Here is a 27,852-nt window from a genome sequence, read left to right as displayed (position 1 = left end):
GTTGTTGTGTAGATAAAATGTGGAGGGGGAATCATACATGCCACCTTAAGCTCCTTGGAGGAAAGGTGGGGTATAAATTTAATAATAAATGAGACAAATGTCAAGGCTCTCTTCTCTGTTTATCACCAGTACAAATTCACTTCTGGAAGTGTGAAGTCTAAATTTACAACTTCTTGGTCATCCTGCGTGACAGAAAGGAAAGGAAGTGGAAGAGAGAATAAGTAGTTATGCACTTTGTTTCAGGCCCATGGTTCAAAATTTCACTTCTCCTTACTGATTTTAGTTATTGCTTCCTTCCGTCCCTCTTCCCTCCCAAGACATTTTTGAAAAGCTTATTAAAATTCTCCCAAAAAGGGCTGAGATGTCACAGTGAGTTTGGTCTAGAGCAGGAATGGATAGCATTTTTCCAGGCTCAATTTCTTCTGGAGGCTGCAAGACAGTGGTGGGTGGAGCCAGAATGGGTAGAGAAAGGAATGTACCTGGGAGCTCTGTACCAGGACTCTGTGCCCATGAGGCAAGGGGGCAAGGAGAGGCGACCCCTCGGGCAACAGAGGCAGCAGATCCAAGGAATGCATTGCCCATTGCCACTGCCTAGGTGGCAACAACACTTGCAACATGCTCCTTGGAAGCTGGACCTGCCTCCTCCTCCTCAGCTCTGCCCCCATACTGCCTCTCCAGCAGCCTCTTGGTGAATAGAAGGTTCCACTGGTCTCCTCTATGCCCTCGTTCCCAGTGTAGATTTTTATTCTCCTCTTGTGCCTGTTGTAGATCTTCGCTCACCCCTGTTCTCTGGCAGGAGCACGTGCCATTTTGTGGTTTGCCTCAAGTGCCAAAATGTCTTGGCCCAGCTCCTTTGCAGTCATGCATTAGTTTTGAGGTTCCCATATATGCATACTTGTCTTCTCCACCTAGACAAGCAAGAGTTCACAGTTCAGGAACGCAATCCACTCAGGCAAAAGCACTTGAGGAGGGAATGGAGGAGTGCCAGTGAGGGGTTTGGTCTGGGAGAGCGGTGTGACCTGGGGAGAATCCCAAAGGTTGGATAGAAAGGATTGGAGGACCACAGTCAGCTCCTAGTCCGAGGTTCCTCACCCTTGGTCTCGAACTCTAGATAGACTTAGAAAGCAGCCCAAGGATCTCTTGCTGGATAATAGGTTTGGCGCTTTTGGACCCAATGAACAAAAGAACCAGCATATTGTAGACTAGCTGAAGTTTCTGGATTCGTAGATCATGCTTCAGTAATCAATGCAACCTAGCAGTGAGATCCTTGTCATCCAGAAAGGCAGGTAACATATATCAGCTAAAGCTGCTGCCTGAGCATCCAGGAGCAAGGCCAAATGCAGGAGCCTCCCAAGTTGTGAACCTTGTATTTCAAGGGGAATGTAACCCTTTCAGAAATAGGTCAACCCACCACTCCTGGATTCCTTGGCTCACAAACCCAAGCAACTCCATCTTATCTGGATCAGATTTCAGTTTATTCACTCTCATCTGTTACTAAGGCCAGGCAGAGTTTGGAGATAAAGGGTAGGGGAGACATTGAGCCACAGTTGTAGAGGAAGGTTTGGTTGAGGGATTTCTTTTTATTATTATTTTAATGGGGAACAGTGGTATGTTTGAATGCAGAAATGAAGGAGCCAAGGACAGAGTGGGTGGGGAGAGAGATTTATGACGTGATGGATTCTAGCAAGGGAGATGGACATGGTTAGGGTGTGATAGGATGGGTGCACTGCTTTTTCCCCCTCTGTGACATTGAGTGGTTCCCAAGGTGGACCATGTTTGCCACCATGTTCAGAGGTGATCAACAGGGGACAGTCACTTTGGTGCTGTGTTTCATGGGGTATACAGTGGACGCTCAGGTTGCAAATGTGATCCATGTGGGAAGCACGTTTGCAACCCACAGTGTTCACAACCTGCAGCGCCGTGTGTGCGCACGTGCAGGTTGTGGTTTGGCACATGTGCAGGGCCTGAAACCCGGAAGTAGCCTGTTCTGGTACTTCTGGATTCGGCGCAATGCACAACCCAAAAATGCGCAACCTGAAGCATCTGTAACCTGAGGTATGACTGTATGTTGACCCTTGCAATGATCTGAGGGAGGGGAGATTTGTAAGCCACCAATGGTACAAATCACTCAGTGCCACCTTCTTTTCCCTCCCAAAGTGAGAAGGGGTATCATTCCATCAGAGAACCATCTCACTGGCCACTGCAGTAAACTAATGCAGTAGATTGCCAATATCCTTTAACTTCACCTTATGGGTGGCATCTGGGGAGATGCTTTTTTTAAAAAAAAGAATTGTTCTGCAGAGTAAGCAAAAAATGCACTTTTGAAAGTTACTGGAGGACAGCTGAAGTCATCAAAATGTAAGATGCATTTGACAACAGACACCCACATTGCTTCTAGGCTATTTTGTGGGTTTGACTCAATAGTATACCGGCAAATTTAGGTCATGCAATTAAAGTGCGTTTGGCATTATTGTGCAACAAACCCACTTTTTAAAAAAATGACTTTTTGAACTAAGGAAAGTGATGTGGAAATGCACTGGAAAGTGTGGGATGCAGGACACTTTTTCATCCAGAGCTCACCAGAACTCAGTTCCGGGACCTCTCAGGTGGCTGCCATTATAAGAGAACAAGGAAGGCATTCATAGTGAGTTCCGGCAGCTATTTTTCTAGAAAAATGGTGGGACGACTTGACACAATACCATATAGTGCCATGCAAACAAATAAGAAGGAATTCTCAGTCATCAGTGACATTGTATGATGAATCCTCAAGCAGCAAGTTGTCAGGAAGCACCCCCGGAAAGTCTTGTCCATTACATCATAGTGTGTTACATGTTACATCAGGGTAGCTCTAATCTGAACATTTCCTCCTTCTTCCCTTCTGCCTGCCATCACTTGCCTCATGGCATACAGGGCATTTGTTAATTGATACCCCTTTTTTTAGCTTACACATGCCGGAAAATGTAGAGTATTAGTCAGAGTAGACCCACTGAAATTCATGGATGTGATTGGGTTTAGCCCATTAGTTTCAATAGGTCTGCTCTGGGTAAAACATAGCTGAATACTACGCAGAGATATTGTGGCTGAGAAGGCTGTCTCTTTGAAAAGGCCTTCACCCCTGCATTGCCTTTACCCTCCAATGTTGGTTTTCTGGTGCTGCCTTGAACTCTCTCTTGAACTGTGGATTGACCACTTCAAAGTGCCAACAAGCAGCTTCAAGTCTTGCTTCTAAACATTGATAAGAATGAAGGGAAGGGTGCCCAGGAGTTAACCTTGAACAACATGCCCCAGGTCTCCTGCTGTTGTAATCTTCCACCGCTTCCGAGACATCTAGACAATATTTGGGTGAAATCCCAGTTTCTATCAGTGCTCTGGTCACAAAGACATTTACCCAGAAGTAAATCACACCAATTTCAATACTTTACATCCAAGTAAGTATATTTTGGGATGCTGCTGCATTTAAGCTTCTAATTTGATTGTGCTCTTTTGGATTTTGTTGCAAATCTGGAGGTCTGCCTCTTATGCTAGGCAGCCAGGCAGGTGGATTGCTCCCCAGCACGTGATGCTGAACAAGATACCCAGTCCAGAAAAAAAGGAGGTGAAAGGGCAAAGCGGAAGAAGAAAGCTGGGCAATCTCCAGAAAAGGGCAACAAAAATCATCAAAGGGCTGGAGCAACTCCTCTGTGAGGAAAGCTTACAACATTTGGGACTTTCTAGTTTAGTGAAAAGACAAGTACAGTGGTGCCTCAGGTTACATACGCTTCAGGTTACAGACTCTGCTAACCCAGAAATATTACCTCGGGTTAAGAACTTTGCTCCATGGTGAGAACAGAAATCGTGCAGCAGTGGCACAGCAGGAGGAGGAAGCCCCATTAGCTAAAGTGGTGCTTCAGGTTAAGAACAGTTTCAGGTTAAGAACGGACCTCCAGAACAAATTAAATTCTTAACCCGAGGTACCACTGTATGAGGAGACATGATAGAAATATATAAAATCAGTGTTTTTTTCTGGGGGGATGCAGGGGAATGCATACCCCTAAATATTTTGTGAATCTAATGAGATAAGAAACATATATATAGTTTCTTCTCCAGCACGGTGAATAGTCAATTCCGTTGCTACCCCTGATGGTGGCCTCATTTCCTGTCGTGCTGTTTCCTGAGTCCCAGGCAGAAGCGAGCGTTTAATGTGTGAAGCAGTGTATTTATTTTCCCCGATTTGAACTGTAAAATGGTGATTTTCTTGAGTCAAAATGAGAGTACCCCTAAAAAGCACAGTATAAAATTATGCATGGCCTGGAGGGAGTGATAGAGAAAAGTTTTCTTATAACACTAGAACTCAGACGACATCCAATGGAGCTGGTTGATAGAAGATTCTGAACTGACAAAAACAAAGCACTTCTTCACACACTGTATAGTTAAACTATAGAATTCGCTCCCACAAGAAGCTTACTTGGTGGAAGAGGGGAGAGCTGAAGCAGTAAGGAGGCTAGCACAGTGCACATGCATCAGAGGAACCAATGCAGACACCATGTATTTCACCACACAGTCCTTCCCACAGCTTTGCCCCTCCTCCTCTTCCTCCCCATAAGCAACAGTGACCCACCTACTGGGAAGCTATAGTAGCATTTCTACTCTACCTGATGAGCAGCTCCTGTTGGTGGCCACCAAGTTGGGTGCCTTTAAAAGAGGATTAGACAAATCTGAGGCTACCTGTAGTAATGATGACCATTTTCTACCACCACTGTCAGAGACTATATGCCTCTGAATTCCAGTTGCTAGGAATCATATGTGGGAAGAGGGTTGTTTTACTCAGGTCCTCCTTGTGGGCTTTCCTTAGGCATCTGGTTGGCCACTGTGGGAATGGGATATTGGGTTAGATGGGCCTTTAGCCCGATCCAGCAAGGCTCTTCTTCTGTTCTGAAGCAAGAATCAGAGTTAAAAAGGAATGTTTTGAGAAAGGCGGGGTTCTATGTGTGGCCTCCTTTGCGCTTGATCTGGGAGCTGCAGTTAGTGCAGAATGTAGCAGCACAGTTGCCAGCAGGAGTGAGAATCTGTCAGCCTATAGCGCCTCTGTTCAGAACTCTGCACTGTTTGCTAATTTGTTATGGGCTAACTTTAAGGTGTTACTGCTGGTATATAAAGCCCTTAATGGCTTGGAACCTGTTGATCGGCTGGTTCATCTTACCCCATATGTGCCCACTCAACCAATTCAATCTACTGAACTGACCCCGTTACAAAGGCCACACAATACTCATTCCACACTTGCAAAAAATGATCTTCTAGTGTGGCAGCATCTACTCTTTGGAATTCCCTGCCTGTCTGTGTTTTAACCTTCCCTGCTTTCTTTATCTCTTTTAAAGAAAATTCATAAGAATCTGACACTTCTGCTTCTGTCCCCCCAGAATAATGACTCAACATTGCTGACCTTTAAAAAAAAGTGTAGTGCAAAACACACACACACACACACACACACACACACACACACACCAGGGGAAAGTATGGAAAGCGCTCTTATTTTCAAGGATCAACTTCTGTTGCTGAAAGTTCTGGATGAAGGTCTAGGTCAATTCTCGTCTGTTAACATGGGTTCATCATGTCCCTACACTGTGCACATTTGCTGTGGGAGAGATGAAGGGGAAGGCAGTACATCGGTTCTGTGGAACCTTCCTTTGAGGGAGTTTTTTCCCACCCTGTGAAAGCTACAACAGGACTGAAGTCTTACTTCCTTGCCACTTTCCTCCCTGCTCGCCCTGCTAAGCTGTTGTGATGTAACAGTCTGGAAGTCACATAACTGGCACCAATCTACAATACTGTCAGCACCTGCTATATCCCTCTAAAATGCGTGGCCAGGAAACCACTTGAACTTTTCACAGGAACTCACTGGATATACAGCATGTGTGATAAGGGAACAAGACAGAGAGGGCTGGAAGCAGAGTGCCATTGTTTAAAAGGGGAGAGATCACGAAGACAAACCCAAGATGCTAGACCAGAAATATAACTTTATTATGAATAAACCTAGCCTCTCAGCAGCAGCATGACTCAAAACTGAGAAATAAATATCTTCATTATGCAGCAAGACAGACAGATCCACCCACACAGCAGGAGCAATAGCAGTGAGATCCATTCCTTGAGGCTTTAGTGCACACAAATACCATGAGCAAACCAAAGCCAGACAGAAAAGGGAGGTTCCGTGTGTTTCTTCTCTTGAGTCTCATTCTCAAACGTGAAGCATTTGACCCAGTGACCTGATTCTCTCTCCATCTCTCCAGGCTGTTTTGATTCAAACATCTTCAGCATTGTGCCTGAATGTAGGAACAATGTATGGCAACTATTAGACCTTGCAGAGCTAGTAGCAATACATTTGAGTATTGTGTCCTTGCGATATCATCTACCTATGTTTCCATTGTAGCTGATGCTCTCCAGATGTTCTTCGACTTTGGCAATAATTTCATGGTGCTTTTCCACAAAGGATACTCCTTTCTATCCTGACAAAGACAGAGCATTTCCCTACCAAGCCTAGAGAAGGAAGGAGGCTATATGATACATCTATCAATATCACATGACCAGAAATGGGAGACATATCTATCACCTTGCTAAGGAGTGCTCCACAGAAATAGATCAGCGCATTCAAAATGGAGGGTCCTTCTCCCTTACCTGTTTCCTGCTACCTTGACCAGGACCAATACAGTTATCCCTAGGAGATGGTAGCATTTGCTGCTAGGTGTGGGATTCCATTTTGGACTAAGAAGGCAATGCTTCAGTTTTCCACACACTTGCATGGCAATAGGCTATGCTGAGTTCCAGAGGATTTGCCTCTATTTGGAGTACAGAGCATTGCAGCCAGTCAAAGGTTTGTTTCATCCTGAAGGAATTTTTCCCAGACTGAGGGATTAGGATCAGCGAGAAGGTTGTTCCAATCAGATAGTGGTCGCGCTCTGGATCTTGTTTTGAGTCATCGTATTGAAATTTTAAGAGCTCATCCTACCATCAGAATTGGATTTTGGGTCAGCATACTGAGGTTTCTACCTGTCTGGACTCTGAATTCACTTAAAAATGTGGTTAGAAGGCTTCTTGGCATAATGGCGAGTTTATAAAGGAATGTTTTTCTCTGAAGTCACTGGGTATGTAGCAGAAGTGTAAGCGGGGCCAGGGGAAAGAGGCCTCAGATTTGTACTAAGAAATGTAGGGAACTTTAGCAACTAGTAAATTGCCAGACATGTTTCAGTGAAAGCCTTCTCCAGTGACCCAATAATTCTATTTGAGTAGGTATTCTGTTAAAGCAATACCTCTCCTCTTCTTGTTTTTGCTTCTTTTTTATTATATTTTTATTCTTCTCTAGCAAAATTAAAAGGCCACGCTAAGCACTTTTATCAGGAAGTAAGTCCTGTTTGGCTTGCATCCATCTAAGTCATCCTCAGAATAGGCCCACTCTGAAATCATTGGGCTGAAGTTATTCATTTTCCCCCCAGTGGGCCTGCTTCAAGTCTGATTAGTTTGATACAATATATTGATACATTCCATTTCCTTTTATTTTTCTTCAATCTAGCTGGCCATTAAATAATAAGTATGCCTCTCTCGTCCAACATATGGGCAGCAAACACACACCATTGTTGTTACTCTGGCAATGGATAGCAACACAAACCCTAAAAGAAACCGTGGCGGCCCAAATGATGCAGTGGCAGGGAGTCACTGCAGGAAGCCAGTTTGGCAGCTGCAGGGACAGGCGTTGGCATGAAGGAGGGAAAGGGTCGAAGAAATGTGTGTGTTAGCTGATAACATTGAGTGCGTCGATTAATGAGTGAAGCTCATCGCGCACAATCTCCAGGGAGTGGCGAATCTTCTGCGGGTTGTCCAGAAGCTCAATGCTGTATGTGTACGGGTCATACTTGACAGAAAAGGGACGCTTGATGTGCGCTGCATAGGCCCTGCAAGAGAGAGTGCAGAGATGAAAGGAGGCTGGCCTCGATAGGCTAGAACTCAAGGGCAACGGAAGACATGCTGCAGAAATGGAGAACCTCCTGGCCCTCCAGATGTCATTGAATTACAATGACCATCACACAACCTCCAACACATCAAGGCAAAAATCCGGGACACTGTCTTCCGGGGCCATACTTTCCTGTGAGTCATGTAACCCGTGCGAGATCACGGCCTTGAAAAAAAGTGATTTGGGGTGTGGTGTGCTCTCACATGTGCATTTTGGGGTGCCACGCAAGATCGCAGCTGTGAAAAAGTTCTTTTAGTGGGGACAGATCATGGTGCCCAAAATGGCCATGTTCTCGTGCAAAAAAAGCAGCATGTCCTGGTTTTATTGGGATGGTTGAGTGGTATGCCATTCTAGGGCTTCAGGTTCTCTATCCCTGATATACTCAACATTTCAAACAATGTCTAGGAATGTAGGAAGTTGTTGTGGCTGTATCAGACCACTGGTCCACCTAGCTCACAATATTGTCACTGCTGATTGGCAGCAGCTCTCCAGAATTTCAGGCAGGAATCCTTCCCAGTCCTGTCTAGTGATGTCCAGGATTCAACCTGGGACCATCTGTATGAAAAGCAGAAGGTCAATAATGAGAGTTGCACTCCAAAACATCTGCAGGGCACTAGGATGCCAAAGGCTGGTTTATCCTGTGCTAATTCATTACAGGGGACCGTAGCAAAGTAATTCCTGGAGCATGGTCTAAAGCTAACCTCTTCAGAAGACTTGCTAAGCAGGTCTGAGTCTGACCAGACCTTGGATGGGAGGCCACCCAGGAATCTCACTCTTTTGAGTTCTATGGTGAAGGAAACAATGGGATAGAAATGTAACAAATAATAATAAGCATGTTAATAGAATGCAAAGTAGAATAGCCGCTGGAGGTAGGTACCAGGAGCATACATCTGAGTATTATTGGACATTTATGCCTTGTGCATGAAGGAATGTGATTTATTCGATGAAGTATGGTCAAGCTCAGGACAGCTCATGCTGCAGCAGAGGAGTTGGAGGTTTTGCTGTAAGAATTTGCTATTGCTTGTGTTAGAACACCCTCTAGTGGTGTTTTCAATGACATTCAGCTGGGGGGGGAGTGAAAGAAAATGCCCACCTTTCCCCATATTTTTGGTTCTTGCTATATTAGAGCCTTTGACCTCTGAACAGATTTTCTTCATGTATTCTAGTTGTAAATATCCTCTTAAGAAGAGTCAGATTGTGAGAGTTAGCTGTAGAACCCAGCCAAAAACGAAATATCATTGCAGTAAAGTGTGCGTAAGTGTGCCCCAATGGTCCTTTTTGAAGAGAGAAATGATTCCTAGAGGGGGCAATTGAGAAGTAGCAGGCAGGCTGCTCAACTTTTCCTGCACCCTCATTTCCCTGCTGATATTGTCAAGTGGCTCCCCTGCCCTTCATAGACAGAAATTGTGCTCACCTTTTCCTCTGAGCTTCTTTCCTCCAAACTCTGGTTAAATGCTATGGTGCCCAAATGTGTTATCAGTTCCCTGGAAGTGTTGTGTTTTGTTCCTGTTTTGACATATTGCAGTTGGGGACTGCAATAGTTATCTAAATTTCTCATTTTCCCATTCTTAATTTTTTCCCTACAATCTGCAGCAATTTGCCAACTTTTTAAAAGCCACCAGCAAATTTTTCCTAATTTTTATATGCAATTTTCCCTAATACGATGCATTTTTTTAATGTACGTACCCCCCGAATATATGCACCAAACCTATGCTGAGATTGCACTGTAACTTATCTGTACTTCCTTTTAACAATCCACAGCAAAACCTTAGTTTTAACGCTTTTCCAGAAGTGTGTGTGAATGAGTGAGTGAGTGAGTGCGTGAGTGAGTGAGAGAAAATGTTCATATTGGATTAAGAAGAAAATGTATCATAAATGGCATGCAGCAAGAACAGTAGAATATAGGTACAGCTACCACATATGGATCCCCATTGCCCTGCTGATCTACCCAACTACCGTACTTTTCTGTGTATAAGACGAGGGTTTTTTTACTCAAAAATCATGTGAAAAACCGGGACTCGTCTTATACACGGATAGTGCGTGGGGGTAACGGGTGATTGGTTGCAGCCGGGAGCAGGAGCTCATCAGCGGTGGTTTTGTGTGTGATTAGTGGCTGTGTCAAGGGTTGCTTTGGATTGGCTGCCACTTCGACAATCAGGCATGCTATTGGTGTCTGCTGTTGGTGAGTGAGCAGACGCATGTTGTTTTTGGCAGCGCGAGCGATTGTCAGCATTTGTTAGTCGGGTTAGTGATTTTTTGCATTCCCCCCCCCAAAAAAAACGGTCTTCAACCCTGGGCATACACCCCCCCAAAAAAAACAACAGCTCAACAACCTTGGGCAATCCTCCCCCAAAAAGCTCATCAATTCTGGGCCATCTCAAAACAAGTACCAGACTTTTAGGAGACATCTGAAGGCAGCCCTGTTTAGGGAAGCTTTTAAAATATGAAGCACTAGTGTATTTTAATATTTTGTTGGAAGCAGCCCAGAGTGGCTGGGGAAACCCAGCCAGATGGGCAGGGTATAAATAAATTATTATTATTATTATTATTATTATTATTATTATTATTATTATCATCATCATCATCAACATCATCATCATTCTCTCCCCCCCCCCATTTTCTTAAATTTGAGTCCCCCAAAATATACATGGGGGCATCTTATAGACGGAAAAGTACGGTATATCTTACCTGAGTTTTGCTTTGGCATCACTGAAGCTCTCTGATACAAAATAGACTGGTTGGTAGGCTTGATCTTGATAGGGCTGCACAGCAGTAGAATCAGGGTCAAAGTCCCTTAGCTCTGGTTCATCCGACAAAGAGTGCTGAATGAAGGGAGGGAAATGCCAAAGTTTCTTGCAGGAAAACCCCTAAAGTGACTACTGTGACAAAGGACTAATGAATGGAACAGGAGAGCACAAGCTAAGAGGCAGCCGTGTGCTTCAATTTAGCTAGGAGGAATAGGTGAGCACTTACAACTAGCTCCCCGTAAGAGGAGAGGAGTCCAGCTCCATAGGCTTTGATGATTCCATTCTGTTTGCAGAGGCCAAACTCCACTGTGAACCAGTAAAGCTGGGAAACAAAAACGGGATCCCAAAGGAAGTTGGTTACTCAAATCTGTAATGACTCTTTTAAATCCATACATATTCAAGATTAGCTGGCCACATGGAACCTTTTCCTTTCACTGGGCATTTCATACAGTTATAACTAAGGAAAATATAGCTAGATTTGGATAAAGTGAAAGCAAAGGGTTTTTTAAAATAAATAAATCCAGAATTAGGGTCTTACGGTCGCAAGTTTTTCAATCTCCTCATCCGTTGCTCCCAAAGATGCAAGTCCAATGTCCTAGGAGCAAAAGGAATAATCTCATGTATAGGAATTGGCTTGGATGGCTTTAGTTGATCATCCAACTTGCTCATTTTATAGTGCAATGCTATGCACTTCTCCATGCACTATCTAGTCAAGCATAGGCTGTGCTTAAAACACAAGGCATTTCACCTCTTGCTCACCTGGGAGAACTGTGCAAACGTTTTATCTGCCAACATTGGTACATGCCCCAGAAGCTCATGGCAGCAGTCCCTGGCATTGGAAGAAAGACACTTAGTTAACAGCTGAGTCTGAAGCAGCAAGCCAGACATTAACACGTCCAAGTCCAAGAATACAGTATGATGATAGATTTGAGGCAATTCAAGAGCTAGTACTCACGGCTCTGGAGAGTGCATGGGAGAAGAGGCATGGCGGATGTACTGTGTACATTGAAACACCCTGAAGGCCAAGCTGGCTAGGAAGTCCCGAGCAGACAGGAGACCAGCTACAGGTCGGAGCTGGAACCCAGTTCTCTCTGAAATAGTTCAAACCAGTCTTTGTAGCCGAGTGTAGCATCTGAGCCACATTTTATAGAGCTTCTACCGCTGGCAGTATAGGAACTCAAAAAAACTAAATAATGCTCATAAATAATTGTGTATGTGCAACTTTGTGTTAGAAGAACAAGTAGAGAACTTTCCCAGCCTGCATCGGTACTAGAATCATTTTTTAGAAGTTTTTAGGTGTTTATCATTTGCATGCTTTCTACCCTGAGTCAGACGCAGGATGGGATATTATTTTTAATAATAAATAATTAAAGCAACATCAAGTTATCTAAGATATCATTCACTGCAGAAACTGCCATGGATACGCTTTAGTTGGAATTGTTCATTTTAGAAATCTGGCCAAAATTATATTTCTATTTGCACAGGACTCTTCCATTACGCTTTTTAATGTTTTGCAAATTTGTGCTTATAAGTACATAAGAATACTTATAGTCAAGTGGAATTCCATTGGGTCCACATTCAAGTCCTTTCTGTGTGTGATGGTCTGCATATACTGATTGACAGTATTCATAAGTGACCCCAATCCATTTTAAAAATTATTTTATGAACTTGGGATTTGCCTTGAGTCAAGGCAGGGTGCCATGGGGGGATCTGGGGCTTGTCTGAGGTCAAGCAGGATCTACTTGAGGCAGGGCCACCAAGCCATGAAGTGGTACTTTTCTGGAACAGACACTTTTAGAAAATGCTGCAGACAAGCATCTAGCAGAAACAAAATTATGTATCTAAGCTTACTATATAAGAAAAAATGCCAGGGTGTGTGGAGAGAGAACAGTGGCCTAAGGAAAATGCCTGGAGGGCATAGAGGGAGAGCTCTGGGCCTAGGCTTCTGAACAAGAAGGTGTGATCTTACCTGCAAATTCTGCACCAAAATTAAAATGGACATGCCAGAGTGGAACTTCTTCTGTGTGCAAAACACATGCTCTACTGCTGAGTTATAGCCCCAGGTTTGTATGAATTAATGCAAGTGATATTATGCTTTAAAGAGCCATGTATTGCATCATTTTGTAGCCTTTGCCCCTGGATAATGAGCAGTGCTCATGTTTATAGCCTTTACTTGCACAAACCTTTTCAGAATGCTTGCAGGTTGCAAGAGGTTTCGTTTCAGCTCTAGCTGAAAAGGGTTTTCCCAACCCTCTTGATCATTGTGAAGAGCAAAGCCTTTTCACTTCAGAAGCGAAACTTATCTGAGTCCTCACCTTTTAGGAACTGGGAAACATCCTCCAGCTGAGGGATATTATTTTCACTGTAGCCACTGTATCTCTCCAATAAATGGAAGGCATCCAGATGTTCTTTGCAGGCATGAGTGGGATAGAGACTCTTCAGTGTGCTGTACACCTCCTTCCTTCAGAACGATAAGAACATAAGGAAAGCCCTACTGGGTCAGCCCAAAGGCACATCTAGTCTGCCATCCTTCTCCTAACCGTTAAAACTATTTTAGCTGCAAAATACCAGTTTTACTAACCCAGAGTGACTGTGAGTGAATGTTGCCACCCAAAGACCCAATGGAAATTGTGGGGTATATAGCTGGGAGTCTACTGATTTGTGCCGCATCTGGCAGAAGCTAGGAAAGGTGCATTCATACTCACCAGGTGGTAATTTCTTCTGCTGTGTATTCCACTCGAGGAATTGGGTCGCCACTATAATAGGTAATAGTAAGAAAAAGAACAAGGAGAAGGGAGACAAAATAGCAATGCAACAAATATTAGGGGCCAATAATGTTTAAGCTAAACCTTTGCCCACTTATAACTGAGATGGAGTATATAGCTAATGCATGTCCAAGAGACAAAGCAAGGTTTGAACAGGATAGACAATATTTAAAACCACAAAGCTAACACACAAAGACCCAGCCCAGACACAAGGTGGTGCAAATTTACAATGCAGACCAGGCCCTGTCTATGAGGAGGAGAAATCTGAGGACTAAATCTTTGTGACTTTTGAAAGTTCCTTTTAAAAACAAGTAGCTCTTGTGGTTGCAGAGAAATGTAAGACTTCTAGGTATGAGTATAGATAGAATAGTAAGGAACAGTAGGGTTGTAGGACACTGAAACAGACTAACACCAACATACATGATGCAGATTAGTTTGCCCCATTTAGATTATAAGGGGCACTTCAGGATGCACAAGGTAATTCAGTACCCCTTAGCACACTTAAAACACCTTGATTGTTGAAGGGTGATAAATAATGACAATAAAAGGGTAGCTGTTGCCCCACTTGGAAGTAATGCTGGAAATATTGGTGTTAATATAAGTGTAATCAGGAAGCTCAAACAAGTACGCTATGCCATACTGTTGAGGAGAAAGTGTACAATCATCAGGGGAATCAGCTAACCTTAAAAAAAACCGAATCCTTTCTCCCTTTGCTGTCATTTCAGATATAATATAAATATGAGAAAAATAACAAACTTGTCAAAATGCCTTACCAAAATAAAGCTCCCTTCACTCTCTAGCATGTCCTCCCTGTCCAATATCCCCATTTCAAATACTGGCTCCTTTTGAAAGTAAAGATTGTTACAAAAGCATCCTTGCTTTATCATCATTTCAAATGCAAATGTAAACTCATCTCATTTCAAGCAGCTGTTTTGTACCATCTGGGTCTGTTTTTTGGCCACCTCCAAGTTATTAGGAAGATTTAGGCCAAGGACAATGTGGTAGCCTTCTGCCTTGTGAAAGGTCTCCAGAGTGGCCCTGGGTGTTGCCACATTACGTACCGCATGGGGGAAACAGTAATATAGGTGGTATGTTGTATAAATAGATAAAATGAATGTAGCAAACATATTTAAATTCTAAATCACAAATACAAATAATGGGCAGCTGATTATTTATTTTCATTTTTTGCAAATACAATAAGGAAAGAATATTTAAATTGCCATTCTATCCTGGATCCCTCTTGGTATTGAGAAGAGAAACCAGCCCTGAAGCCTCATTACAATCTTTTAATTTGAGTCTGAATGCGTAACAAATGCCAAGAATGCATAGTTTCTGCAGCAGCATCCCAGACATGGGGCAAAGAAGACACCATATGTATCACTGAAATGGTTGCGTTCAACAATTCACTTCTTGGGTTGCTTATCTGTGTTGCAATGGACCTTTCAGGGATGACTGCAAAAGCTCTATGGAACTGGCAGCCATGAAGCACTGAAAACATGAAGCAGGAGAGTGGAAGGGAAAAACCAAGAGTGTGGAAGGGCAGAATATGGAGAGCAAAGAGATAAATAAGTGTATGCATGGAAGTCTCAGCAGGTGAGGCTATGCAAGGCAGCAAGTCTTACTGCTTATAGTGGAAGGCAATTTCTGCTATCATTTTCCTTCGTTGCCGATATACTTGATCAGAGAATCCCTTGGAGGAAAGAACAGAGCCAGAATGTTACCTCACATTTTTGCACTGTACAGTTGTAATATTGACAATGGACAATTTTTATTACAGGTTGTTCATGGTTAGACAGGCAAGGATGTGTTCACCATCAGTTGCGACTTTGTTTAAACAAGCAAAAAAGCACCTCCCATGTTTTCTACTTAGAGTGAATAGGCACTTCCAAGTCAACTCAATGTATGCTTCTCATCTTCTTGAGAAGCTGGAGTGCAAATTAATTTATTAAAGCTTTAAACTGGTGAGCATGAGATGTACCTGCAAGCCTGCAATCGTTTTGCTAGAAATGCAATGACAGCTTGCCTTTCTGTTCAGTCTATTCAGAAGCATAGCAAGCCAAGCTATCCCATGAGGAGACAGCTAACGTGAGTTCAGGCAGTGAGGAAATGTGGAAGAGGATTTGGGAAAGAAGTGTTATTCACTCACCGGGTGATCCAGATCCAAATCAGGGTCAAATTTGGTGACCAAATGGTGACATCTATCTAGCTCAGAGATTTTTCTTGGAAACCAATGAACTAAAATCCAAAAGGGTGAGGAAGAGGAGGGAGGTGAGAGAAAAAATAGCTTGTTATAGGAAATAATAAGAAAAGGGGTTTCTAATGGAAATACAGTGTGTACCAGTAATTTCCTTCCTTTCCCAGATAAACTATTCTAATAGTAGCTAAACTATTCAAATTGTTACACAGGATTTCAAGTAATTATCTGTTATTTGGATAGCCAGATGGCTGAATGGACGGGCCGGTTGGTTGGTTGGTTGATCTATTATATTAAACTAAGGCTTCAATCCTGTATATACATATACCTTGGAATAAGCACCACTGAATACGTTTGAGTAAACACACATAGACTTGTGCTGTAAGGTTGTCAGAAATATACCATGATGCTGCCTTATCTTGCCTCTAACAGATTTGCAACATTCAAAGGTGCATACACCAGTTATTTCTAATACCAGTCTAAAAAACACATGCAGGGAGAAAGGTTTTGCCCTTGACATTTTTCCTTTCTAGAGATTATCTCCATAGCAGTTATATATGAAAAAATCCTTCCCTTGTGCTTTGTTAACCAAGCTTACAGGTTCCTTACACTTGTCTTCTTTTGTGCTCCTAACATCTTCTGAAACCCTTTTGAGAGAACTGATGAGGGTGCTCAGATCAGAGCTGTGGAGTTCACATCTCACAAAGTATTCCAGATCAACAGAGCCCTCTCGCAGTTTCTTACTGTGCCTCGTTTCTAGGTGATGAATTTTGGCTTCAAATGTCTTTAGAGAGACAGGGAAGGAAAAACAATATATTAAAATAAAACAGCAAGGAGACTTCCCACCCACCATTTTTAAAATCAGTTCAGCACTACATTATAAAAGGAGCAACAACTTCAATAAACAGGCTATTTTCAAGTGAGAGAAAGAAGTTCAGAAGACTCTTTCCCCTAGTTAGCCTCTGTTCATCTAGACGGGAGATGCCTGTTTTTAGATGACTTGATCTGGGGGTTAGCCACCCCTGGCTTACAGGGTTCCTGTAAGTTTTGAGCCAAAGCATGGGAAGAGCCTTTGACAACATAGCATTACACAGATACTATTATTAATTTATTAACTTAAAACAGCAGTGGAACAGCCACAGAACATTAGAACCAGACTATCTTCAAGGCAAATAAATGGCAGCCTGTATAATTCCAAGAAAGAAGCCAATTTTTCCATGCAGGTTTTGATCAGCTTCTGTGCTATGCTCTGGCCAAGGTGCTGAATATTAAATGCATGAAGAAGTGTGAAATCATGGCTTGAACAAGATATTCTTCCTCCATCTTATGTCTTCAATCCTTAGATACCACTTTTCTGCAAGTCACCACTGCATTGGGGCAATTTCTAGGAGAAACATGTTGGGAAGGTCCCAAAGCCATCACTGAAACAACCCCATGGAACCAATTTCCCCTGATTTGTAAGTGACATGGGGGGGGTGGAGAGAAAGTGGTGGATGGCGTGTGGCTTAAGTATCATTTGCCCCACTTAGCAATTCTCCAGCGCAATTCAATGTATGTCACAATCCATTATTGCCTAATTCAGGGAGGGGCAGATTTCAGGCTTGCCAGATCTTCGTTTTTTTTGTTTTTTAAGCAGCCTCCCAAGAGCTATCAACCAGAACCACACACAAGAGATACATCCAGAATTTCTTTTTAAAGGTCCCTCTTGGTGGGCTTTAATATAAAGTCACTGATAGCATCTGAGATCTTTTCCTTCTTTGCTGAAAGCTGGTGCATAATTTTCACTTCTTAAAGAATTAAACCAGTTTCCCCTTAGAGATTCAGGAGGGGAAAGGCTGAATTTTTTACTCAGTCAGAGCTAGATAGACGAAAAGGGAACAGACGGCAATGTCACTGACAAATTCAATTTAGCCACTTGTTTTCTAATGCATCCCTGGGACGTTGCCCCTCCATGACAATCAATACCTTAGCATTAATCTGACAGATCTGATTGCATTACCTTTGCTTGAGTTGTATGTAATGTAAAACAGGAGAGGAAAACCAGCCTCCCCACAGCCTGTTTCATCATGAGGCAAATGTCATTACACCCGTCTGTTTTCATATCTTGTACCTGCAGTGCCGGAGGGATCGGGGAAATGAATCTCTCACAGTGGAAGTCTGGCCTGCATTGGTGTTTGCTTTTCTTAAGCTCTTGTAGTCATGATAAACCAAGAGAGCTTCTCAACTCATGTAAATCTCCCCTGGAGGATGTGAATGCCATTTGGAGCAAACACCCTCCTTTGTTCACACACAACTTCACAAACTGATCTCTCCGTCTCTCTCCCTGGGGTATGTGGGTGCTATTCATATTATTAAATTGACTGTAAAATAAGCTTCTCACTAATGCATATGCACACATTTCAATTGTGGAGTCACATGCTGGGAAACGTTTGGGATTCTTTGGTAACGATCTAGATAGATTGGACCTTGTCTTATGGTGTGGCATTTCTGAGTTTGATAGGGAATGATGGAAACAGCAACTGAGTTCTCCCCACTATCAGGGGCCCTACATGGGGGTGCTGGCCAAGCCCAGATGGAGAAGAGGGGTGGCCTACAGAGGAGCCTAGGGAGGGATCCAATGGGTTGGGGAAGTCTCTGGCTAGATTGGAAGGTCTCAAGAAAGAGGATACTGGAGAGAGTACCAGTGGAAGGGTCCCCCCCCATTTCATCTCCCCACCAGTCTCAGTGGCACTAGGCATGAGCAACACCTCTGTCCTCAGACTTATCTGTGTCCGGTTCCAGTTCACCCACTTTGCCTAATGTCCCACCAGCTCAGCCTCCAAAGTTGTCAGAAACCATGTCCACTCCTGCCTCTCCAGGGGAGGTTGTTGCTCTGACTCTGGGGAGGCAGTTATGCCCCCTGCATTGCCTAGGCCCTAGGTCATGGAGATACGAGCACAGGCATGAACAGATGGGTCATGTTAAGCCCTCAGGAGAAGTGCCAGGTTGCTTGCCCAGTTTAAGGAACAGATTCACTTGCCATGATAAGCTGCCATCCCTTTATAATTGGGTTGCAGGGGGCATGTCGTTGTTGGTTTAATATCTTCACTTGTCTAGCCATGTGTAGCACATGCTGTGCCTTTGAACTGCATCTTGCCTGTATATCACACTGATCTGAGCCTTAAGGATTTTGGTAGAAATTGAAACCTCTCAAGCTCTTCATCAAGTGGGAGTCATAACATATTTCCATCCAATGATTTTTATATAAGGTACACAAGGGTCTGAGGGTTGTTGATAATTTAATTTTCTGTTCCATTTGATAAAACCATCTCCTCATTTTAATCTCTATCTCATTATTTGCTGTGGAACAACAAGCTGTGTAAACCCAAGGTAGCCAACTGGTAGCTTCTAGGCCACATCCAGCCATATCAACATTTGATTCCTCAGTCATCCGTCTTCTCCCAGGTTGAAAGCAATTTCCTCAGTCTGCACAACATTGCAAGTGGTTTCTGACTTGATCAACACTGGGAGAAATGTAAGTGTGCAAACTTAGTGCTGGTTGAACAGGAGAGCAAGTGGGTACTAGGAAAACCCCATCCTAACTGACAGGGAAAGATGCATACAGGAAAATAGCAAGGCCAGAAATGAGGAATGTGTGGGCCCTCAGATGTCCAACTTCCATCATCCCCACACAGCATGGCCAATGGTCAGGAGTGATGGGACAACATCTGAAAGACCACAAATCCACCACTCACAGCCTAGGAGTTTGGAGCTGGAAAAGGAAGCAGAAAGCAAGGGAAAGCTCAAGGGATTCCAGAACCACTGAGCATGTCCAACCAGCAGTTTAAACCAAGAATTGTGGGACTTCCACTTAGCCCAAGCAGGGGCTTCCATTAGACGGATGGTAGCCAGATACCTTAAAAACAGGGTCTAGGACTTGAAAAGGCCTGACCTCCGTAAGAGTTTCTTATTGCCACAACCTAGTAAATTTCTTCCATAAGAACTGTAAGCCATGAGGGTGCACCTTTCTGGCCCCTCCCACCAATGTTGCCTCACTGAAGTGACACACTCTGATACCAATAGGTCTACATTTTGCATTGCATGACATACTCCTGATTCCTACACTTGAACGAGTATCCAGGTACTAGTGGATATGGCTCTGGGCAATAACTTATTCTACTGAGACCTAGCCCTACCTTCCACCTAATGTCTGGTATCTAGAAATATATGAACTACCAGGCTGTCCCTTTTCTCCAAACAAGTGCACCTTTCCTTTAGCCAAAAAGGCAACTTCACCAGCTCACCTCAAATACTTTCAGCGCACGGGATGGCAGTGAAGTCTTGGCTCCTTTGAGGGTGAACAAAAGGTTCAGCATGGCCATGCCATCTTTCTCTTCAAAGACAATGGTTTCAGTTGATTCAGCAGCCTCCGAGGCGGCAGCCGCAGCTGCTGCAGCAGCTTCTCTCTCCTTTCTGGCATCTTCAATGAGACTCTGCCGTCTGCCAATGAATTGTGGGGACTGAGGGAAAATACAAGGGGAAGAAATAGACACCTTCATTCCACAACAGCCAAGGAAAGTGGCCTACATCACTTACTAGATTGAAAAGTCATCTGAGAGCAAACCAAGGAGGGCTTTTTGGAGAACCAGCACATCTCAGTAGCAATAGACTTGGAAAACCTCAGGTCTGTCTCAGCCATTACCAGTCTGGGTGTTCTTGAATTAGACTAGTCAGTATCAGATACGCAAACTATCTTGTGTTAGATACATTAACAGAAGGTGCGACGTGTCGGGCTGTCCTTGAAGACAACTCATAACACTTCCACGGTTCCAAACTGTGGCTGCCAGGATGTTAAGTGGAGTCTGCAAATGACAGTGGTTGCCAATTTCTTTCCTAAGATGTCGATTTTGACCTCAAAGGCCTTAAATGGTTTAGGACCAGAGAATTGGAAGAATCACCGCTATCTGTAAGAATGTGGCTGTGCCCTGAACATAAAAAATGTAAGAAGACTCTGCTGAACCAGGCCAATGGCCCATCTAGTTTAGCAAGCAAGGTTTGAGCACAAGATCACTCTCGCCTCCTGTGGTTTTCAGCAACTGGTATTCAGAAACAGGCCACCCTCTGGGTTTCCCTGTTGTCAGATGTGTATCAGAGACAGGGTCTTTTTACTAGGACACCTAGAATTTGGAATACTCTCCTGAGGGAGGCATGCCTTGCCCCCATCAGTGCTCATTTTTCCTGTTTTTACAGACATTTTCCTGCTTCTAAGACCATTTTTACTTATGATTAGAGACTACCATGGTGTCTTTTTTAGAAAGTTTATTATTCTTATTTGACCTGGATTGTTGTTGTTTTTCTTGTATTTCATGATAAACCCTTCTGAGCTGCCATAGGATGGAAACACAGCACATAAACATTAGAAACCATCCAACAAACCAACAAGAATGCCTAAATAGGCTTTTTAAAAAAATGACAGTCTTAGAAAAAAAATGCCTTACAGGTGCTGGAATTTTGCATCCAACACAAGGGAAGTGTTGGACAGCTTTTCTTGTGCCCATAAGAATTAGAGAAGAAATAATGTTGTTTCTGAAAACCAGAAGAGAATGTTTTCTGGACTGAACTGAGTTGAAATCTGTTCGTCACAAGTTTAACAACAAATGCCTTAAATACATTTAAATAATTAGAAATTATGATAATCTGTGTTTCTTAGAAATAACCTCCATGGGCACACTTTTTTTTTCTTTTACTGGGATTGTAGACACGTTTACGTGGAAGTATAAAAATGTAGCAACAATGAAATTAATTTATAACATTCATAAATAACAAGCACATTACATTTCTGCAAATGTGCTTGACTAACAAAGGGGGCTTTTAAAAAATCTGCCAAGTTTTTAAAATGACCTTATTGCTGCCCCCCACCTCATATATGCTTTTATCTAGTGGTGTGTTTTTACTGTGTATCATCCATTGTTCTGTCAGCTGCCTTGTGAGGATTTGCCCTAAGCGATGGGGAAGAAATGAATAAATCTGCTCTTCTTGCAATGCAGGTCATTTTCTAAAGGTACATGCAGTGGTTCAGCGAGGCAGGCTAAGAGAAAACCTCAGTCTCAAACACCACCAGCCACCACTGACATCACAGCTAGCCTAAAACTTGCTGCTTCGTGGAAGAAAGGATGGTCGCCGATGTGAATCAAAAGGCTGTGCTTGAAAAGGGAATCTTTCTCATTTTGGTCTTTTCTCTACCCGAAAAGGTCCTGGCCTTGCTTGGTAAGTTAAGACTTTTTTTTGTTTGCCGTTGATGAGTCCTTTGGAAGGAAGAATGCGGCTGGAGGCAGACACTCCAGCGACAGGGGCTTGTAAGGCAGTTGCCTGCACACTCCCTTGTTTCATTTATCCCACTGTCACCTCTGGTTGGGAAAGCATGATTTTTTTAAAAAAAGACAAAAGGAACCTATAAACTTGAGAACAGCAATGACAATGAGATGAGTGCATGCAGTGAAAGCAACTTGGCCACCTTCAGCTCTCTGAAACAATGATTGTCTGTCTTCAGCCACAATACCTGCTGCTAATATGATGCTGTTTCCTTGTTCTCTTTGCTGTCTTTAGCATTTATTGTTAAATGTTAGGTTAGGGGGGAAACAGATGCAGGATCAATTTTGGTCGCTCATAAACAAACAAACAAAGGCAACTTTTATGCCATGCATAGTGACTTTTGCTGGATCTAGGTTTCAGTACTGCCAGCTAGATTTTTAAAAACAGTTCAACTTATTTTCTTCGTGATTTTATAGCTTTCTGAAGTTCTTCTTTTAAGGAGCCTCTGCACAATGCAAAGTCAGAAACAGTCCAGGTGCACAAAGCCAGCTGTTCTCTAGACACAAGCGAGCAAGACTGCAACCTTATTATCAACCCTTTACCCACATTGGAGTTGTTTGAAATGGATAGTTAGAAAACAATGCCATGTGCTACGAATGCATAAAGTAATTGATTGTGTGCAATCACCAGTTCAAAATGAGCATGTGATGTACACGCACACAAAAATCCTTTGAGGTGCACTGTATGTGTGATGTACACAAATGCATTCTTGTCAAGTACATTGAGTAAGCACAACAAAACTCAAACACTGGTGGGAGAGAGGTTGTTGAACATAGGCTCTATAGGGAGGTGTAAAGGAGAATTTCATTTGATCAGCATTTTTAAACAAATAAATTTGCACCTCCTGGACTAATACATAGATCAAAACATAATTGTGCTTCAGATATCATACTTCTCTAAATTTTGCAATACAGTCCTGGTCCACATCTCCCTTCTCACGTATTCAGGAATGCGCGAGGGGGTCTTGCCCACCAGGCACACCAGTGCATGCATCAGAGGCACTGCTGCCATGTATTTGGTGTCAATGTGAAGAGACTGTGCACACAGATGTATGCTCATTGGGCTCCTCTATGCAAAAGGGAATCCTGAAATCATTAGAATTCTCCCTTGGGTGGAGCAGCTCTATTCACACACATTTGTAAGCATGTATAGACCTTTCACAATGATGCCAAGTGCATGGCTGGTGCCATATGTGACTAGCACATATGTTGGCCTGTAGAGAGTGTAGCCAATGGCACAACTCCATCCCTACTCATGCATTCATGAGAAGGCAGTCATATGAACCCTCTTCTTATTACCCCACTGTAACACCAGTGGGGCTGTGGCGTAGTAGCCAATGGTGTAATGGGACCATAGCATCAGCCTGCCTAAAATCCACATTCTTTCTAGAGCACATGTTCCCATGGAGTATAAGTTTAGATTAATAGCAACCAGGAATAGAAACATGATGCTTTCTCAAACAGTGGAAGCCATAAACTGCACACAGATTTCCTTCCCATGCCTGTGCCCAAACTCCTGATTTTTGATAAATCAATGGTACATATGTCTCATTTCATCTGGTGCCCTCCAGATGTTTTATACTGCAACCCTCATCATTCCTGACCACTGGTCATGCTGGCTGGGGCAATGGACTTGCAGTAAAAAAAAAAATATCTAGAGGGCACATTGTATTCTTCCATTAGAATGTACAGTACCTATAAATGCTTATTTAAAGGTACATGCTGGTTTCCTCTTTTTTTCACTCCCTCTTCTCTCTGAACTGTTGGTGTGTATAATGTAGAGTCTGGGGCATACTTCTTTTGCTCAAAACCAGAGATTTATTCTCTTGCTCACAGCCATAAGCAACAGCTTATTTCAACTACTTCTTGGAGGGAGGGTGATCCTCCTTCCCCATTCTTAAGCAAAGCCAATTGTTTGCAGGCTCATAAAATAAACAATAAATAAACGCATGTCTGTGATTAGTACTCAACATTGCACCTGCAGCTGCAGAAATCAAGGCACTTTGTTGGTTTTGCTGCAATGGATCAGCCTAGCTACCGGTCTGGAAATGTATGTATGGGCTCAATTCCAGGCAATGATACAGTGTATGCTCACCAAAATCAATTATGCACCTTTTTAAAGTATACGGAAATTTCAGTTCCTTGGTGTGACAGGTCAAACATCCCTAAGTAAAGGTATCAGAAACTGGCTCTCCTATAAGACTTAAGATGAAAACACTTGGCTTTAGAGTTGTTCACGATTTGTAAAATAGAGATTTACATTACTAAGTGCACCTGCACTTAATCCACCTTTCAGCACCTGTGATATATAGGAGACAGATGTCAAACCTGTGAAATAAGGTTCTGTCAGCATGTGAAGGAAATGTCACCTATTATGATGTCTGTTGGCCTCAGAGGTGAGGAACCACGGGTGTAAATGCTGAATGTGGTGCCCGAGGCCTCTTGATCTGTTCTCCTGAACATAAAGTACAGTGGCTGGAATCCTTAATACTTCCATGAGTTTTTGAGGTTAAGATGCATTTTCATTGAAGACAGATCTCTGCCCATTATCACTAATGCAAACCAACTTGCAAAAATGTTTATTTTCATACCATACCAACTATCAGAAATGAAGGTATATCTTTCTTTCTTTTTTTTATTAATCCAATGCAACCACTTTAGACAGGAGCTTAAAATAAAAAAGAGATGCAACATAGTGGTCCCTTTGGGTTTTGCTTTTAATACAATGTTTGAAGACCACTATTTCAACATGATGCTTTGATATAGGTCATGAAGAAGCAATAGCCATTTGGGAACCACAGACCTTTGCAAGTTATTGTACATCATTACATTTCTAAATCATAGTCTGTTTCTAAATCAATAGAATAATATATCTATTCCCAAAGAGAAAAAATGCAGTCTTTAATCCCTTACTTTTGGGGTAGTTCAAGTACTTTTCATATATCTACTTCGGTACAAAGGTTGCTATCCACAAAACCTGGAGTGCTTAGATTTAAAATGCTCTATGTGTTTAAAAGCTTGATTTAATGCTCTTCTGCATGGTAGGAGCAGTGCATAAGATAAGAGTTTTGCCTGATTCCCATTGAAATTTGTACAACATGATGATCCAAAATGTGTGTGAACTGCTATACATGCATGTGGTGAGCAAACATAATTTGCTGTGGCTTCCCAAGAAGTGAATTTTCAGTGGGGTGTACATATATAAGATCATCACACATTGCTATCCACAGTGGGAATTCACTTTTCTTCACAGAAGAAACTTCTGTGTTGTTTGAAAGCCAGCGTGGAGCTCTTTGCCCAAGTGCAGAATCCACCAGGGATTTATTTTGCCCAAGGTCTGTAGAAATGAGAGTTATGAATTTCCCATTTGTTTCCTTGGAGGTTGGACAGCAGAACTAAACCTTTCTTGTGTAGTACCACATACAAAAATACAAAAAACAAAACCCTCTAAGAAGCCAATGAAAATATTGTACAAATAACTAATGGTTTGCAGGAGAGCTTTTTCTAAACAGAAAGAAAACCTCCTCACTTGAAATCTACCATCTAGGAGCCAAGTGTTTTTTTGATTGGTTATTAAATAGCAGCTATGGAGGTAGGTGATGAGGATCAGAACCATGCTGCAGATGGGTGGTGGGTTTTAACCCTTTCTTCCTGCATCATAGTCTTGACGTAAAATGTACTGCTATGTAGCTGGATTTTGTGGGTGGGTGGGTGGGTGGGTGGGTAGGATTTTCACTGAGACTGAAGTACAGGGAGAAAGGTTAGCCTCTCTTCCCATTGCACCATAACCCCAGTCCTGATCCTCCTAGCTGCTGTTTAGCGAATGAAATGGGACCACACACTGAACATTGCATGTTATTTAGCCTTTAGCTTCTAACTTTCAAACTGCTTAGTGTGTCTGTCATCCCCTTGAAATCTGTGGTAAAATTGGAGGGTAAGCAACTTGCAAACCCCACCTGGCTCCCCCAGGCACACCATTTGATTTCCTGGCACTTGGTGATTGGCTCAGTTCACACAGTCAGTTGCCAATCAAATAATCCTGGCATATGGTGTGTTCACCTTTGGCATTCCACCTGCGATGGTCACTCACATTTGTCAATCATGGACTGATGTGAGGAAGGATGTACATGTAAACTGCTTTGAGTTTATTTTAACAATCAAACAGCATATGAGTTTTATGTAATAAAATAATAAATTAATGTGCGAACCATACTAAAGCAAGCTTCCTCAACCTGGTGCTCTCCAAATGTTTTGGATTACAGTTTCCATCATCCCTAACTGTTGGCCATGCTGGCTGGGGATGATAGGAGTTGTAGTCCAAAATATCTGAAGGGCACCTGGCTGGGGAAGGCTGACATAATGTCTTGGTGACATCTATGTCAAATGCAGAAGCTAAGAAGCAGGCAGGAGCATATCCACTAAACAAGATGGCAATGAAAACCAAGGATCACATACTCCCAACTTGGCTAGCCGAATTTGTGAGAGTTCAATCCAACCTAGTTCAGATGCATAAACTCTTCATGAGATTTTATGTCCTTTCCCTTTGCGTATCTGCTCTATGCAAAAACCTGATATAATTCAGTTATGAATTTTGCAAGCCATAGTGAGAAAAATGAAAGGATTGCAATATTGCATAGCAGCAGTTAGAAAATTGGTCTGAGTCCCCACTGCCTTTTTGGTTCAAGGCATGGTATGGGGGGGGGGCAAAGATTTTCATTTTATGGGAATAGAACAAACATCTCACTTTAACACTAAGGAATCAAAAGCCCTGCACAGCAACTCAGCATTCGATGATAATAACCCTCCTTGCCATCATTCTTCTCTGAGCATAACTCTTAACATCATTCCAGGCTATGATGCATAATTGCTACACTATATTCTTTTTCATTAGCATCTTATTTCTACATTCTTTTTTCCTTTGGCACCTGTATGATAAGTGCATACAAATTATTAGCACAATTCCTAAAGCCTTTTGAATGGAGAATTTTGTCTAGCCACTGGCTTCCCCCTTAACAGAATGCTGTTCTAGAAATTCTAGAATTCTGGAACTTCTATAAATCATGTGCCATCGGTCCATTTGCTGGCCGCAGCAAAGCAGCATGAGCACCTGTGGCTAGTTAGAGGTGGGGATCTTTTCTTACCATGATGGCCTCAGCTTGCTTGGAGTCCAGCTCTGACACTGCCCGCCGGAAGCCTTTGGCCGAAGAACTGGAAGAGTTAGGGGTTGGCATCCTTGCTGGTGCACTGGCTCAGCATTCAGCTTTGCTTTCCCTTCTCTTCCCTGGGCTTTTATAGGGCAAGTCTGACGTCAAAGACCCTTTCCGATCCCCCTCTGCCCACCTCCCTCTCTCCAGCCTGAGGGAGAAAAGGGGAGGAGGGAGCAGAGGCGAAGGAAAGAAGCACTTGTATCCCATTAAATCTAATTGCTGTAAAGATTACAGGCACCCAGCTTCTGCAAATCCACCGCGAGCACTTTTGCTGCACCCCAAAATACTTGGTAGGCTAAATGCTCGCCTCGTGCTTTATTGCAGCTGATTCTTCCATTGTGTAAGCTGTATATTCCATAGGGCTCTGCTTCAGTGGGAGTTCCAGTTCATGCAAGCATCTTAACACTGCCAAACAAGAAATGAACAGGAGGAAACCAGCAAGAGGTGCTTCCCTTTAATCATATGAGTCTGGCTATATGGGAGTAATATACTTTGAGATTAGTTTTAAGAGTTAGGATGGGCAAATCTTTCACTTTCAGGTTCTATTGGTTTCTCATTTTTTCAAATGTAAGTTCAGTTCCCCATACTTCCACTTCTGTATTGTTTTTCTT

General features: G+C 42.8%; 1 protein-coding gene across 1 annotated transcript; it reads right to left on the bottom strand.

Annotated features, from left to right (window-relative positions):
* Window positions 1-5,987: 5,987 nt before the first annotated feature.
* Window positions 5,988-27,376, bottom strand: TH (tyrosine hydroxylase). The gene is made up of 13 exons (XM_081904130.1): window positions 27,176-27,376; window positions 19,968-20,183; window positions 16,294-16,468; window positions 15,637-15,725; window positions 15,113-15,180; window positions 13,431-13,481; window positions 13,041-13,186; window positions 11,681-11,816; window positions 11,485-11,554; window positions 11,264-11,320; window positions 10,952-11,047; window positions 10,667-10,800; window positions 5,988-7,919 (listed from the first exon to the last, which is right to left on the bottom strand). Exons 1-13 carry the CDS (start codon window positions 27,263-27,265, stop codon window positions 7,760-7,762), a joined length of 1,488 nt encoding a protein of 495 aa, XP_081760256.1. The 5' UTR covers window positions 27,266-27,376; the 3' UTR covers window positions 5,988-7,759.
* Window positions 27,377-27,852: the final 476 nt, after the last annotated feature.

The sequence above is a fragment of the Podarcis melisellensis genome (genome assembly GCF_964234715.1).
Source record: "Podarcis melisellensis genome assembly, chromosome: 1".
Classification (NCBI taxonomy): domain Eukaryota; kingdom Metazoa; phylum Chordata; class Lepidosauria; order Squamata; family Lacertidae; genus Podarcis; species Podarcis melisellensis.
Note: the sequence above shows the minus strand (reverse complement) of the source record. Positions and strands in the feature narration are given on the sequence as shown.